Below are 14,438 nucleotides of genomic sequence, written 5' to 3' on the forward strand. Positions count from 1 at the left end.
GATGTTTTTCGGTGTTTTCGCACAAGTAAAACAAGCTGTTTTCTTAAATTACCTATTGATACAAAGGGAAGCACCTCTCTCCTCAAGCCCTAGGTACACTGAATGATTCTGGGATCAACACTTTATAGTATTTTCAGTGAGAATTACACAAGATTTGTGAATGAGAACAGACTTAGTTTTATAGATATTTCTGAAGAAAGATTATCACTAACCATTTGATCATTCATTATTGTTACTCAGCCACCTATGTGACAACTAGCTACTGTTGCTTTTTTTCTTTTTATTGCATCACCTGTATCCTGGTGTGATGGAATATCATAATGAATAGTTATGGTAGTTGAGGCAGGGACTATCGCAATGTTTAAGAAGCAATTAAACTGTACATGCATAAGGCCAAACACAGACAAGTGGGACGTGTAGATGGGACATGTTGGTTGGTGTGGGCAAGATGGGCCGAATTGCCGGTTTCCACACTGTGACCATGACTCGGAGTCCAATTTCTGGTCTGAGATTTCTGGATTTGGGCATCCGGCCTGATTTCTGATGTAAACATATAACCAGCAAAATACCACATGGCATCAGGATACAAATATCATGACAATCAGTAAGAAAGCTCCGAAGATGAAGTGTTCCATACCAGGACATCCAAAATGTCCTCATTCTTTAGGAAATGGGGGTTCCCCTCTTCCATCATAGGCCCTTACACGTGTCTCCTCGGTATCCTCGGCCCTTGCTGCCCCTTCCTCTAGTCGCAACAGAGACGGAGTCCCCTTATTCCTTACCTTTCACACCATCAGCCGTCGAATACAACACACAATCCTCCAACATTTTTGCCACCTCCAACGGGATCCCGCCACTAGCCACAGCTTCCCAGCTCCACTCCTTTCCACCTTCCGCAGAGACCGTTCCCTTTGCAACTCCCTGGTTAACTCATCCCTTCCCACCCAAACCACCCCCTCCCCAGGTACCTTCCCCTGCAGGAGATGCAACACCTGTCCCTGTACTTCCTCCCTTGACCCTGTCCAGGGACCCCAACAGTCCTTTCAGATTAGGCAGAGGTTCACTTGCACTTCCTCTAACCTCATCTACTGTATCCGTTATTCAAGATGTGGACTCTTGTACATCGGTGAGACCAAACGTAGACTGGCCGATTGTTTCACTGAACACCTTCGCTCAGTTCGTCTGTACCTACCTAATCTCCCGATCGCTAAACATTTCCCATTCCCACCCTGACCTCTCTGTCATCAGCCTCCTCTATTGTCAGCGTGAGGTTAAAGGCAAATTGGATGAACAGCATCTCATATTTCACTTGGGCATCTAACAACCCAGTGGTATGAATATTGATTTCTCTACCTTCAACTATCCCCTGCATTCCCTCTTTTCATCCCTCCCCTACCCAAGTCGCACCAGCGGCCTGTTTCCTTTATGATCGTTACTTTTTTGCATATTTCATTCATCTGTTCTATATCTGTTCACATTACCATCTATATCTCTCGTTACCCTCTCCCCCGACTAGTCTGAAGAAGGGTCTCGACCCGAAACGTCACCCATTCCTTCTCTCCAGAGATGCTGCCTTGAGTTACTCCAGCATTTTGTGTCCATCTTCAGTAATAATTCATGGTTTGGTGCTATGATGTATTAGAGACTTGAGGAGAAAACTAGCAGCAATTGGATTTGAGGTGTTTTTTAAGCAAGTGGGCAGTTTGGAATTGATGTAATCACCCTGCAAATACTGGAGAGCCCCATGTTACTTCTTACTGAATGTGGTTCTGGCTTTTACTGCGTAACCAGCAATGTGCAAATAGGATGCCCTTGTGCATGCATCGGGCATGGTCTCTGCAGGACTCCATTCTTCAATAATGGGATAGGTGAATTGAAGAAATTAATTGTACAACTTGGTGGATAGAACAAGAGTTTATACCTTAGAGTCTGGGATTCTTTCAAAACGATTTGTGGTGATTGAATGTAAGTTTGATCTTTGCTATTTGGTAGAAATCAAACCACATTATAATCATTTATTTGTCGTGTATTATGCTGATCTGCCAGGTTCGGATTTCAATGACTAAATTGTTTCCCGCGGTGTAGGAACTCTTAAAGATGTTGTCACAGCCATGCCTCAGAGGAAGCCAAGATATCCATATGATCATCTACAATAAGCTCAACTGTGGCAAGGGTCGTATTCACCTCAATGGGACCAGGGGTGGATTCAATGTAGGTTGGGATAGCAGATCAGAAAAACGCGCAGGCAACACCTATCTCTGTTGCACTTCTGTCACTGACACAAGTTTCTTTTGCAAAATAAGCACACATGTTAAGTATATCTGCATTAAATAAATATAAATTTTATTAAAAAGACCCACAACTCAGCATTATCGGGAATGATATAATAAACAGCTTTCAAATAACTTTCTGCTTTTAGTACATTACTTACAGTATTTATAACCAGCCTTATTTATCTTTTTTTCAACATACCCAATTTATCAGTAAAGAGCAAAGCTAAAGTAAAATACAGAATAGAATGAAATGCACACCAAAACTGACTTTTAGTGTCAAATTCAACTAAGTATCTTACACTTGAGTATACATTAACCTCTAGCTTGAGAAGTGAACAATATATACCGCTGTGCATCAATCAAACTGAAATTAAATTCAAGTAATGTCAACACCACTCTGAAGCTTCTTCAAGTATGGCTAGCATCAACCCAATAACCTATACGTGCACTTTACTTCCAACAGACATGTTGCTACTGAAGCTGGGCCCTGTACAACAAGTGACACAAATTCATTCGTTCATGTGAGACATTAATTCAACCCCCTCCCCCACCAGGAAAATAGCAAATTTCAATTCTTTATTTTCTTCCCTTTTATCAGCTCAGTGCATACATCATTCAAATTCTTAAAGAAAAGAGAACTATTACGTACTTTCTTGCTTAGAATTAAAAACAAAACCATCGGTTCACAAACGCTCAATTTAAAAGCATCAAGTACATGTATCCCACTATTCACGTAAAATCCAAATAGGGATTAAACAAAATGAAGGTATCCCTGAAAAATAAAACAAAGGGTGGTATTAAAACACAGGTGATGTATTGGCAAAAGGAGAAAATAAGAGTTGTAATATCCCTGATCATCTTGTAGAACAAAAGCTCGAGTTTCAAGTTATCAAGTATCAAAATGAAAAAAAAAGAATTTATGTCATAAAGACTTTTAAATTAAACAATGATGGTGTACAAAACACTACTGACTACTGAAACATCATTTTCCTATTGCCCAGTACAAGAGCTGAGGTATATGACAAGTATAAACATCTCCAATCCTCTTTACACTTCCTAAACTCACATTTTACCGTAGCAGATTGAGTAGCACCATTCTGAAAAAAGCTTAAAGGAAAGTATTAGGAAAATATTACAGTACTAAAATAGTAAAAGCATTAAGTAAAAAAAAAGAAATTTCTGTTTACAAATTAATTTACTGTACACAGTTTTGTTTTTTGTTTTTTTTTGCATTTTCATATTTACACATTTATGATTTTAACATTACCACAGCAAGCCAGCTGCCTGATTTCACCATTTGATACAACTAACCCTGTTTTATTCTTCCCTGGTATGTTATCAGTTCTCTCCGTTAATGACTCTGCTTATATTGTAACTGTGAAAAAGTTACATTTCTATTCAAACATCAGCATCTCATTGCAAATCAAATCTATTGAGTGAATATATATTTCATTTATAAATGTTTTAATTGGTCTAGAATAACCATAGTATTTTTGTCTAAAACATGCTGTGGGATAAGTGTTAATATGAAAGCCTAGATCTAAAAAATGCACAATCACTTTAATGATTGAGTATGAACTGTTATATTTTAACATAACAGATATAGCTGCACATTGTATGTGAGCACCAGCATCAGTGTTTTATGTGGCATTCTCTTAAGGTTTCCCATTATATCCAGTAAATCCCAAACTGTAAGGTAATCAATGACATTTAAAGGGTATACGTGTAGCCTATTATCTGACTTATGGCTGGGATAATATAAAGTACTTTGACAGTCTTTTATTTTACAGTAAATCTCTTAGTACTCTATCACCCTTCAATATGTCAATCCCTAAAATATTCAAAGTGCTTTTTGAATACCAACGTCTTACAAAATATTTCATGAAATTCATTTTGAGGATCACGACTGAATCAGAATTCATTGACCCTCCAAAGTACTTTGCTACATTTTAAATGTAGGCTTTTCTTTCACACAGCCGGAGCTTTAAGTTAAAAGCCCTCTGCACTATGAGAGGACGTCTCAGCATCAATTAATCAATTGAAAAATGTTAATAATTATGAAACCATTTAAATGGCATCTGAAATTTACATAAAGATGTTAAAAATCCTCTAAATATAGCACCGTTAATGGTCAAACATAGCACCATGAATTTTAAACTTTTCAGTTTTTTTTCCTGACTATTCAATTAAAATCAATTTCAGCTGTTTGAATTGACTGTTATCTGCAATCAACATATAGAGAAAGGCAAACAAACTGCTATCAGTTTGATAGTCATTCTATGCAGTGAAAACTACATGTTGGAAATGTGTAGTTTTTGAATGTTGCCTCAACACTCAGCACCAGAGGACTGGGTTCTGATCCTGCCCCGTTTCCTAGGATTAGGCTCATCAATGACATAAGAGGTCACTTGTGTCTAGCATAAATACTTAGTTTAAATTAATTTACAGTAAGGCCTTGTATGTATCCATATCCCAGAATAATTTTCTGTTACAACACTTTTTTGCATAGGACACTTTTCAGCTTGGTCCTTACTGTGAGCACTCTTTCAAATTTGAATTGAGATACAGGGTAAGTATTTTGTAGCCTGGCTCCATTTGCTGGTGTTTTATTCTTTTTGCCAGTGCTGTTTCTTCCCCATGGGGTATAGCACAGCTGCCTTGCCAAATGCCAGACAGCAAATGAGGTAACCCAGGTAAGCATGACGCTATATCCAACGATTGTAAGGCCCTGTAACCCGTGTGAAGGCATACGGGAATGCTGTAGTTACTGAGGTTGTTGTGAAAGTCATAGTCCTTTGTGCAAGAGTCCTCATAAAGCGTATCTGTGGTGGTTCTACAGGTTCGTGTGATTCTGGAGGCTCTCGTTTTGCTTTTTTGCTGTAAGATTTGGGAGGCACGTAATCCAAACCAAGTCTCTCTGCTTCTTCTTCTCGTTCTCTGGCTTTATCAGCCATCTTGGCCTCCCAGAGTGCTAGTCCATGTTTTGGCTCATTCATACTTTTGTGTTGGTAAAATACAAGAGATATCCTTGTTGGGTGATTTCTGTTAGGACTTTTCAATGGGGTTGTTGCATGTAGTTCACGTTTTGCACACTCAATGAGAATAGATCCATGGCACGGTGCCACTGCGACTCCTCCAATATCTTTATCAGTGAAGTTATGTTCACTGTCTGACCAAACTTCCTGGGGCTCTTCTGGAACAGGTGCATCATTTTGTGAAAGCACGTGAGCACCGTTTTCTGGAACTTTGTGATTGACAGTTTCTGATACATTTGCTTGTAAATTATTTGATGATGGACCTTTTGCTCCAAGCAAATCAAGTTCATTTTCTTTATTTTCAATTTGGAAAGATCCGGCAGGCCGAAGATCATTGGGTCGGTATGAGCTTGTGTGTGAATGGTATTGGCTGCCATGAGCCACTGCAGGATGATCCAAGGTCTCTTGGCTCACATTGGGCACTGATTTAGACGTAGGTTCTGTGAGTTGGGTCTCAGTTTGAGGGGAAGAATCAAAATGGGGGTAACCTCTCATTTGTTGGATGTTCGCTATTCTGTTGTCAATCTGGCAACTGTTGTAGCCATTAACTGGCGCACCATAATCAGGATAATTACAAAATCTGCTCATACACATCTGATCATTGCCAAACCTGTAGGAATTTGAAAACTGCTGGTAGAGAGTCTGTATTGGTGGCAGGGTAAGTTTGTTCATTGGGACTTGATAACGGTACATGTCCATATGATGTGCAAGTGAGGGATAATAAGACCCCATATAATGGTGAAAGTTGTCAACAGATGTGCTTCCATTACACTGGTAACCCGGGTAAGTGCTTGGTTGGGCAGACTGGTAGATATTGGGCACCGTGTGTTGTTGAATAGATGGCGGAATAGCGTGACCTGCAATAAAAATAAAATGGGGAAAAAAAATTAGAAATCAGGCAAAAATAAAACACCGCAGATGTTGAAAATCCAAAATAGAAACCGACAAAGCTGGAAATGCTCAGCAAGTCGGGCAGCATCTGAGTTGAGAGGAACAGGACAATGCATCAACAGAACTGGAAAAATAAGAAATAGAACAGATTTTAAACAATAGGAACGGGTGGAAGGTGGGGATGGTGAACAAATTAGCACTGATGGGCCAAGTGATTGACCTCATCTGATCCACATTGTTCCCTGTCGGGAAGAGGAATCCGACCAATTCAGTTAGGAAAAGAACAGTTTTAAGGTGTTTGTCCATTTTACATCACACCTGTGTTTACATTCTTTTGATCTCATAACCCAACCGCAAACTGGCAGCTGATAACCCCAGCTCCTCCTGACATAGTGTTTTAGGATAAATGTATCTCTTCTAATGCTTTCCACATCTAACTGCAACATAGTTGGACAAAAACACAGAATTATTTCCTTCCACCTAAGTCAGGATGAAAATAAACATTTCATCTAATTTGTTCTGTAACAATAATCTCAGCATTTATAACATCCCCAGAATACTGCTATAGAGTTATAGAGTCATACAGCATGGCAACATGCCTTTCAGCCCAATGCCCATTCCAACCAAGATGCCTGTCTGAAGAAGGGTCTCGACCCGAAACATCACCCATTCCTTCTATCCAGATATGTTGCCTGCCCCGCTTAGTTACTCCAGCATGTTGTGTCTATCTGTCCCATTTAGACTAATCCCATTTACCTGTGTTTGGCCCATATCCTTCTAAAACTTTCCTATTCATGTTCAAATGTCTATTCCACTCATGATCTGATACACCTCTATAAGATCACTCCTCATCATCCTGTGCTCCAAGGAATAAAGACCTAGCCTGCTCAATCTCTCCTTATTGCTCAGGCCCTTGAGGCCCAGCAACATCTGTGTACATAAGAAGTAAGCTCAAAGAAAGATTTTGTATAAAATATCGTGACTATATATTCTTGGCTGATTTTATTTGCAGCCATATCCAGCTAAATGTGCCGTGGGGTGATCCATTCCAGCTTTCTCTTGGAATCCCCACCTCACATGCTGGTCCTCAGCCAATATTACATTCACTCCAATTGATAGCAAAAAACTGGTGAGAGGAAGGGTTATGGGACAGAGAAGATGGCAGCTATGGTACTCTGCTGGTAGGATCGCAACTGGTAGAGCTGCTGCCTCACAGCACCAAAGACCCATGTTCAATCCTGACTTTGGGTGCTCTCTGTGTGGAGCTTGCATTCTCCCTGTAACCGCGTGAGTTTCCTCCGAGTTCCTCCCAAATCCCAAAGCCATGCAGGTTTGTAGGTTAATTAATCTCTGTAAATTGGCTCTAATGTGTAGAAAGGGATGGGAAAGTAGGACAACAGTGCTAGTGTGAACAGATGTTCGATGGTCAGCCTTTTACATGCTGAATCTTTGAACTAAACTAAACTAAGAACCAACTGTACATCTAATGTACATGTTTCAGTGCAATCATGACAAGGGCATGCATTCAACAATGTGGGAAATTCCCCAGGTGCATTCTCTGCACATGTAGCAGGAGTAAAGGTTAAACATTTTAACTCCCCAGCACATTTCCATCGTGACCTTTCTGTCCTGGGCCTCCTCCATTGTCAGAGTGAGGTCACACGCAAAGTGGAGGAACAGCACCTCATATTTTGCTTCGGCAGCTTACAATCCAGTGTTATGAACGTTGATTTATTTAATTCCAAGTAATCCCTGCATTCCCTCTCTGTCCCCCTCCCCAACCCTAATCATTCTACTAGTTCCAATGTTTGCATCCCTGTATCCGTTCCTCAACCAACAAAGGGCCATGTTGGGATCCACCTTTCCCCGGTCGTCTGTTGCCGACCCTGATTTGTTCTTGTTTTTTCCTACCACAAGTTCCCCCGCCCCCTCCCCACCTCCACCCAGAAAGGGTTCCGACCCAAAACGTAACCTGATCCTTTTTTCCCCAGAGATGCTGCCTGACCGGCTGAGTTGCTCCAGTATTCTCAACATTAGCTCAATATTAAAGGAGGGGTTGATATATGTATTGAGAAACATTAAGGAGGAATCTATCCAGGATACTGAGGGAGGCAAAGGAGATGGATTAGGTAGTTCGGCATATGCCCAACAACTCTCACCAACTTCTACATATGCGCCATAGAAAGTATCTTATCGAGATGCATCACAGCTTGGATTGAGAACAGCTCCATCTAAGACCGCAAGAAATTGCAGAGAATTGTGGATGCAGCCCAGACCATCACACAAACCAACCTCCCTTTCATTGAACCTCCCTTCCTTTTGTTAGCCCTTGCTGTGAATTCTCCCAATTTTGTTAGCCCTTGCTGTTAATTCTCCCAAATTTGTTAGCCCTTGCTGTCTCCTCCCCTTCCTCAGCCCTCGGGCTGTCTCCTCCCATCCCCCAGCCCTCGGGCTCCTCCTCCTTTTTCCTTCCTTCTCCCCGCCACCCCCTATCAGTCTGAAGAAGGGTTTTGGCCCGAAACGTTACCTATTTCATCGCTCCATAGATGCTGCTGCACCCGCTGAGTTTCTCCAGCATTTTTGTGTACCTTCCCTTCCATAGAGTTCATTTATACCTAACGCTGCCTCGGCAAGGCCAACGGCATGATCAAGCACGAGACTCACCCTGGACACTCCCTCATTTCCCCGCTTCCATCAGGCAAGAGGTACAGAAGTGTAAAGGCACAGACAGGTACAGACAGTTTCCTCCCAGCTGTTGTCAGGCAACTGAACCATCCTACCACCAACTAGAGAGCAGTCCTGACCTACCATCTACCTCATTGTAGACCCTTGGACTATCTTTAATCAAACTTTACTGTGACTTTATCTGGAACTCAACATAATTCCCTTGTATCTTGTATCTGGACACTGGACGGCTTGATTGTAGTTTTTTGACCGACTGATTGGAGAATATCGATGAAGGCAGAGTGATATGCACTGTCCCACATTGTAGATTGGTTCAACAGAATCAAGATGAGCTGGCTGATTGTGTCCAAAATTAATTTAGAACATAGAACAAAACAGCACAGGAACAGGGCCTTCATCCCAAAATGTCTGTATCGAATAAAATGGCAAGTTAAACTAATCTCCACTGCCTGCATTTTATCCATATCCCTTCATTCCCTGCATATCCATGCGCCTATAAACCATCACTTCTGGCAGACCTTTCCAGGTACCCACCACTCTCTGCCCCATATCCTTTTTAAACTCTACCTCACAGCTTAAAGCTTTCCCCCCAGTGTTTGACACTTCCTGTCTGGGAACTAGATTTGACTGTCTATCTTATCTTGTCATTTTATTTATTTCTATCAGGACTCCCCTCAAGTACCAACACTCCAGAAAAACAATCCAAGCTTGTCGAACCTCCCCTTACAGTTAGTACCCACTAATGCAGGCAGCATTCTGGTAAAGAAAAGGCACAAAGTGCTGGAGTAACTCAGCCGGTCAGGCATCATCCCCAGAGAATATGGATCGGTGACATTTCGAGTTGGGACCCTTCTTCAGTGAGTCGTACTGAAATCCCCAACCAATGAAGGCAAGCATACTATACTCCTTCTTTACCACTCCATCTATTTGCATTGCCACTTTCAGGGAGCTGTGGACCTAGACCCCAAGATTCCACTGTAGATCGATGCAGTTAAGGTTCTGGCCATTGACTACTTTTAGCAATGTTACAAAATTTTGAGATTTTAAAAATCAAGTCTGCAATTTATCCCATCAGATAAAGCATAACAATAAGTTTAATTTGACACCAAATTCACTTTCATATCTCAAGTATTAAAAAAGTTATGGCCATTTTCATACTCGGAAATTAGCATCTTGTTCCCTATTGATTTTCAATGGACATTACAAAAAAGCTGTGATCTTGGATAATCAAAGGCCCATTTCTTAAGGAAAGATTAACATTTTTAAATAGCCTAAGTGTCCAAAGATTATTCACAAATAATTCACAATATAACATGATTTTTATATCTAATTTACATTAATTTATAGGCCAAATGGAAGGAATTTAGTGTTCAATTGCTGTAAATAAATGCCCATTTAAATCGGCTTCCTAGTGGGTTTCTGTGAACGCGCTGGTTTAGAACGTTGACAGCGCGCTGGATTAGTGCCCTCAAATGCCGAGAAAAATACTGCGGGATATAAAAAGCCCAAAATGAACTATTCGCTATAGATAACTTGATATATAGGGTTATATATATGCCCCATTTAATGTAAAAATAAGGTACATACCTTTAATTGTTTGCTCTATAAAACCCTGGGGCTGCGAGATGTTACGGAATCAGAGAGTAATTTTAAACTATTATAACTATATTATCGAGGCCTATAAAACTAATAATACCTTTTGCGACCGGGTCTTGCAGCGATTTTTCGTTAATGATTTACTAGGCTGAACATCTGCGATTAGTACAGCCTAGTAAAAATCGCGTTTTAAACCCGCCCCCTCCAAACAGCGCCAAAGTCGCGGACCTGGCTGTGGGCAGATTCCCAATGGCGATTCAGGTAGGTTTTGTAACATACCTACTACTTTCCCTTTACATTCTCCCTCCAAAGTGCAACACCTTAAACTTGCTCGCTTTACACTCCATCTGCCATTTCCCTTCCCATTCCGGTAACTAATCTATATCCAGCTGTACGTCTTGGTGGCCTTCCTCACTGTCCGCAAAACCACCAATTTTGGTGTTGATTTCCAACTAACCAAACCATCCACATTTACATCCAAGTCATCACAAACAAAAGAGGTCCCAGCAAAGATCTCTGAAGAACTCCACTGGTCACAGACCTCCAGCTAAAATAACACATTTCAGTCACTACCCTCTGCCTTCTATGGCTAAGTCAGGTCTGAATACTAACCACCAAGTCGTTCTGAATACCATGCACCTTAATCTTCTGGATCAACTTACCATGAGGGACTTTATTATATGCCTTACTAAAATCCATGTAGACAACATCAATGCCCTCATCATTAATTTTTGTCACCTCCACAATAATCTCAACAAGTTATTAAAACATTCATGCCTTGGATAAAGACATACTGATGTCCCTAATTATTCCATTAGAATATAAATAATTGAAAAGTACAGCACAGGAACATGCCCTGCAGTCCACAACGTCTGTGCCAAATTAATCTCATCTGCCTGCACATGATCTGTATCCCGACATTCTCAAAATATCCATGTGCCCATCTTAAAGTCTCTTAAATACCATTATTGTATCTGCCTTCACCACCAACCCTGGCAGAGTGTTCCAAGCATCCAGAACTTTGTGTAAAAAAACATGCCCCGCACACCTCATTTAAAATTTGCGCCTCTTACCTTAAAGCTATGGCCTCTAGTCTTTGACATTTCCACCCTTGCTAATTCAGCCTATCCAAATTCTTATAGATCTGTGTAGAAAGGAACTGTAGATGCTGGTTTAAACGAAGATAGACACAAAATGCTGGAGTAACTCAACGGGATTGGCATAATCTCTGGAGAGAAGGAATGGGTGACGTTTTGGGTTGAGACCCTTCTTCAGACCTAAGTCTTCAGTCTGAACCTAAAACTTCACCCATTCTTTCTCTCCAGAGATGTTGGCTGTTCCACTGAGTTACTCCAGCATTTTGTGTCTATCTTATAAACTGTATTCTATTCCAAATGTGAGTAAATCGAAACCTGAAGAATCATCTTCAACAGGTTTCTTACTATTGATGTGAGGGTTACCAGTCTACAATATCCTTCATCAAGGCCCCTACAATCTCCTCTCTTGCTTCTTTCAATAACTTGGAATAGATATATCATGTCTTGTGGATTGATGCACCTGAATGCTTATCATGGCCTGTTGAGTTTCTCCAACATTTGCCTTTTGCTCAGGTTTCCAATATCTGAAGTATCTTGTATCTCTATGTTCTGTATTTGACTGTTCCTATCCAGACAGTCCATGAGCATCACGATTCCACATAGGAGGAATGAAAATATGATTATTTAGTCCCCTTTGTGGAAATATGGATTGAACTGCTGTAGATGGACATTTATTACTGCACAAAAGTCTGTGCTTTTGTGAATGAAGGACTGGATCATTCTTCTCAAACATGGCTACCCACAGAAATTAATTTCCAGCTAACATTTGCTAACAAGACAATCTGTGATCTTGACCAACTAATCAATCTCTGTCCAGACTGGTGGCAAGTAAGGCTGCATCATTGCCCTAACATTACTTTCTTCTATCTTCCTAACCTCAACTGGATTATAGTTTATTTCTAAATTGCCCTAGTTTTGATTAAGATCATAAACCTGAAGCTGTTTCTACCTCCACATACATTGCCTGGTCTGTTGATATTTTTAGCCTTTCCTGGTTTTGTTCTAAGGAAGCATCTAGCTGTCACATGGGGAAAATGGGCAATTGATGTTTCAAATACAGTTTGGGCAAATTTGACGAGATTGGCTAAAAGTAATTGATTTTACCTAAATTACTTGGCAGCTGCTGTTTGGAAGCTGCATTCACCAAGCTGGCCTGAGTTGATCTTGCAGTCGTTGAATGTCCCTTCTCGGCCTTTGCAGTGCTGTTTTCCTGATTTGTGACCCGCGCTGCCTTTCTGGATTCCTTCTTCTGCCGCCCTGACTTGGCTGGATGAGCCAACATCCTCACCACACGGCGGAAAGAGGACAGCACCTGAATACCACCTTCCTTGATCTTTTGCTCCTGACCTTCCGCGCTTCCAAATTCATCAGTTGAAGAAATCCTGTACAACGGCAGCACGTGGAGCTGTTCATCATCTGGAATTTGGCCAATAACCCGATTGTCCTCTTTGGTAAGTGTGCAAACCTAGGTGCACCAATAATAAAAAAAATAATTGATTAATTGTATATTCTGCAAAACAGTTGTTGAACTTAAATGAGGCAAGGCTCAGATACAAATAATATCTGAGACTTCCATGGAAAAGTAAGAGGCTGCCTTACTTACAAATTCTACCCCCACAACTTACATTGCAGCCTTTATGAGCAACACTCTATGATATGTTCTAAGTTCTATGAAATATTTAGAAAAATATAGGCCAAACGCAGGTAAATGGAAGTGGCACCTTGGTTGGCATGGATGAATTAGGCCAAAGGACACATTTCTGTGCTGTATGACTGACTTTAACCCCAGGCAGAAGTTATGCAACACAAATCTTTGAAGGCTTAACTTTTATTTTACACGATGTAGATCCAAATTAATTTACACAATTTAAACAGAGTTTAAACACAATGAGAGAGATCTGCTCAATGTTCTCAATGCAGTAACAAATGAGTAGCAGTGGTCTGGTGGAAGGTACAGTATTTGCCATCTTCCTAACAACATCAACCAGGCAGCTGAAAACTTCCCTGGAATAAAGACTGATTTTCAATGAGTAATTTATTTACATCCTCCTACACTGGTGTCCCTTTGACAAAACATCCACATATGCATTACATCCATAACAACTAGGCTCCATCAAACACAGTTAAATATAGCAAAATAATTCACTGGACTCTATCAGAAAATCTGGCAGTGAACCACATCAGGAAATTTCGGAGGAATCAAAGAGTTAGGTATTAATGAGCATCTCAGAGGAGGAAAGAAGGGCAAAGGAACTGAGGGAGGGAATTTCTGAGCTTGAGACAAAGGCTATTAATGTTGGGGCAAATGAAGATCAGAGGAGCAGAGTTATCCTGGAGTGGGGCAGAGCTCGATACTGGTTTAAATGGGAGCCTGTGACAGTTACTGAGCACAAGGGGATTTGGTGAATGGGGATTGATGTGAATCGGAACTCAGGCAGAAGAGCTTTTCTTGGTCACAGTAAGTAGGGTAAGGAAGGCTAGCAAGGAGTCTGGTGTGTACTCAGTTTAATGGGCAGGGTTTCAGCCATGGCTGAATTGAGGAGGGGTAGAATTGAGCAACACTATGGAAGTAACAACTGGCCAGTTTTACAAATGGAGTGGATATGTGGTCCGTAGATTATTCACGTTGTGTGCGGATTGGTTCGGTATCATACAGATGCGAGGCATTGGGACAAAGGCTGTGGCTAAGGAATTACCTTAGTGTTTGGGGACCAATGACAATGGATCTGGGCTACCCCAACATTTATGTGGTTAAATTTTCTACCAATACACTGTAATGAGGGTCGTTAGAGAGGTGCAAGCCGGTAGAGAAGGCAGGTGTGCGGAATGGCACAGGTGTGTGGAGCAGTGAACATATGCGG

General features: G+C 41.0%; 1 protein-coding gene across 2 annotated transcripts in view; it reads right to left on the reverse strand.

Annotated features, from left to right (window-relative positions):
• Positions 1-2,318: 2,318 nt before the first annotated feature.
• Positions 2,319-14,438, reverse strand: part of LOC129695579 (methylcytosine dioxygenase TET2-like) — a 130,812-nt gene continuing 118,692 nt past the window's right edge. For both annotated transcript variants that reach the window (XM_055632660.1, XM_055632659.1), the window contains 2 exons: positions 12,682-13,042; positions 2,319-6,165 (listed from right to left, as the gene is read on the reverse strand). In XM_055632660.1, the coding sequence (XP_055488635.1) occupies positions 4,979-6,165; positions 12,682-13,042 (1,548 nt within the window). In that variant the 3' untranslated portion in view covers positions 2,319-4,978. The remainder of the gene's footprint in view (positions 6,166-12,681; positions 13,043-14,438) is intronic.

This window comes from Leucoraja erinacea, chromosome 3 (assembly GCF_028641065.1).
Source record: "Leucoraja erinacea ecotype New England chromosome 3, Leri_hhj_1, whole genome shotgun sequence".
NCBI classification, from domain to species: domain Eukaryota; kingdom Metazoa; phylum Chordata; class Chondrichthyes; order Rajiformes; family Rajidae; genus Leucoraja; species Leucoraja erinaceus.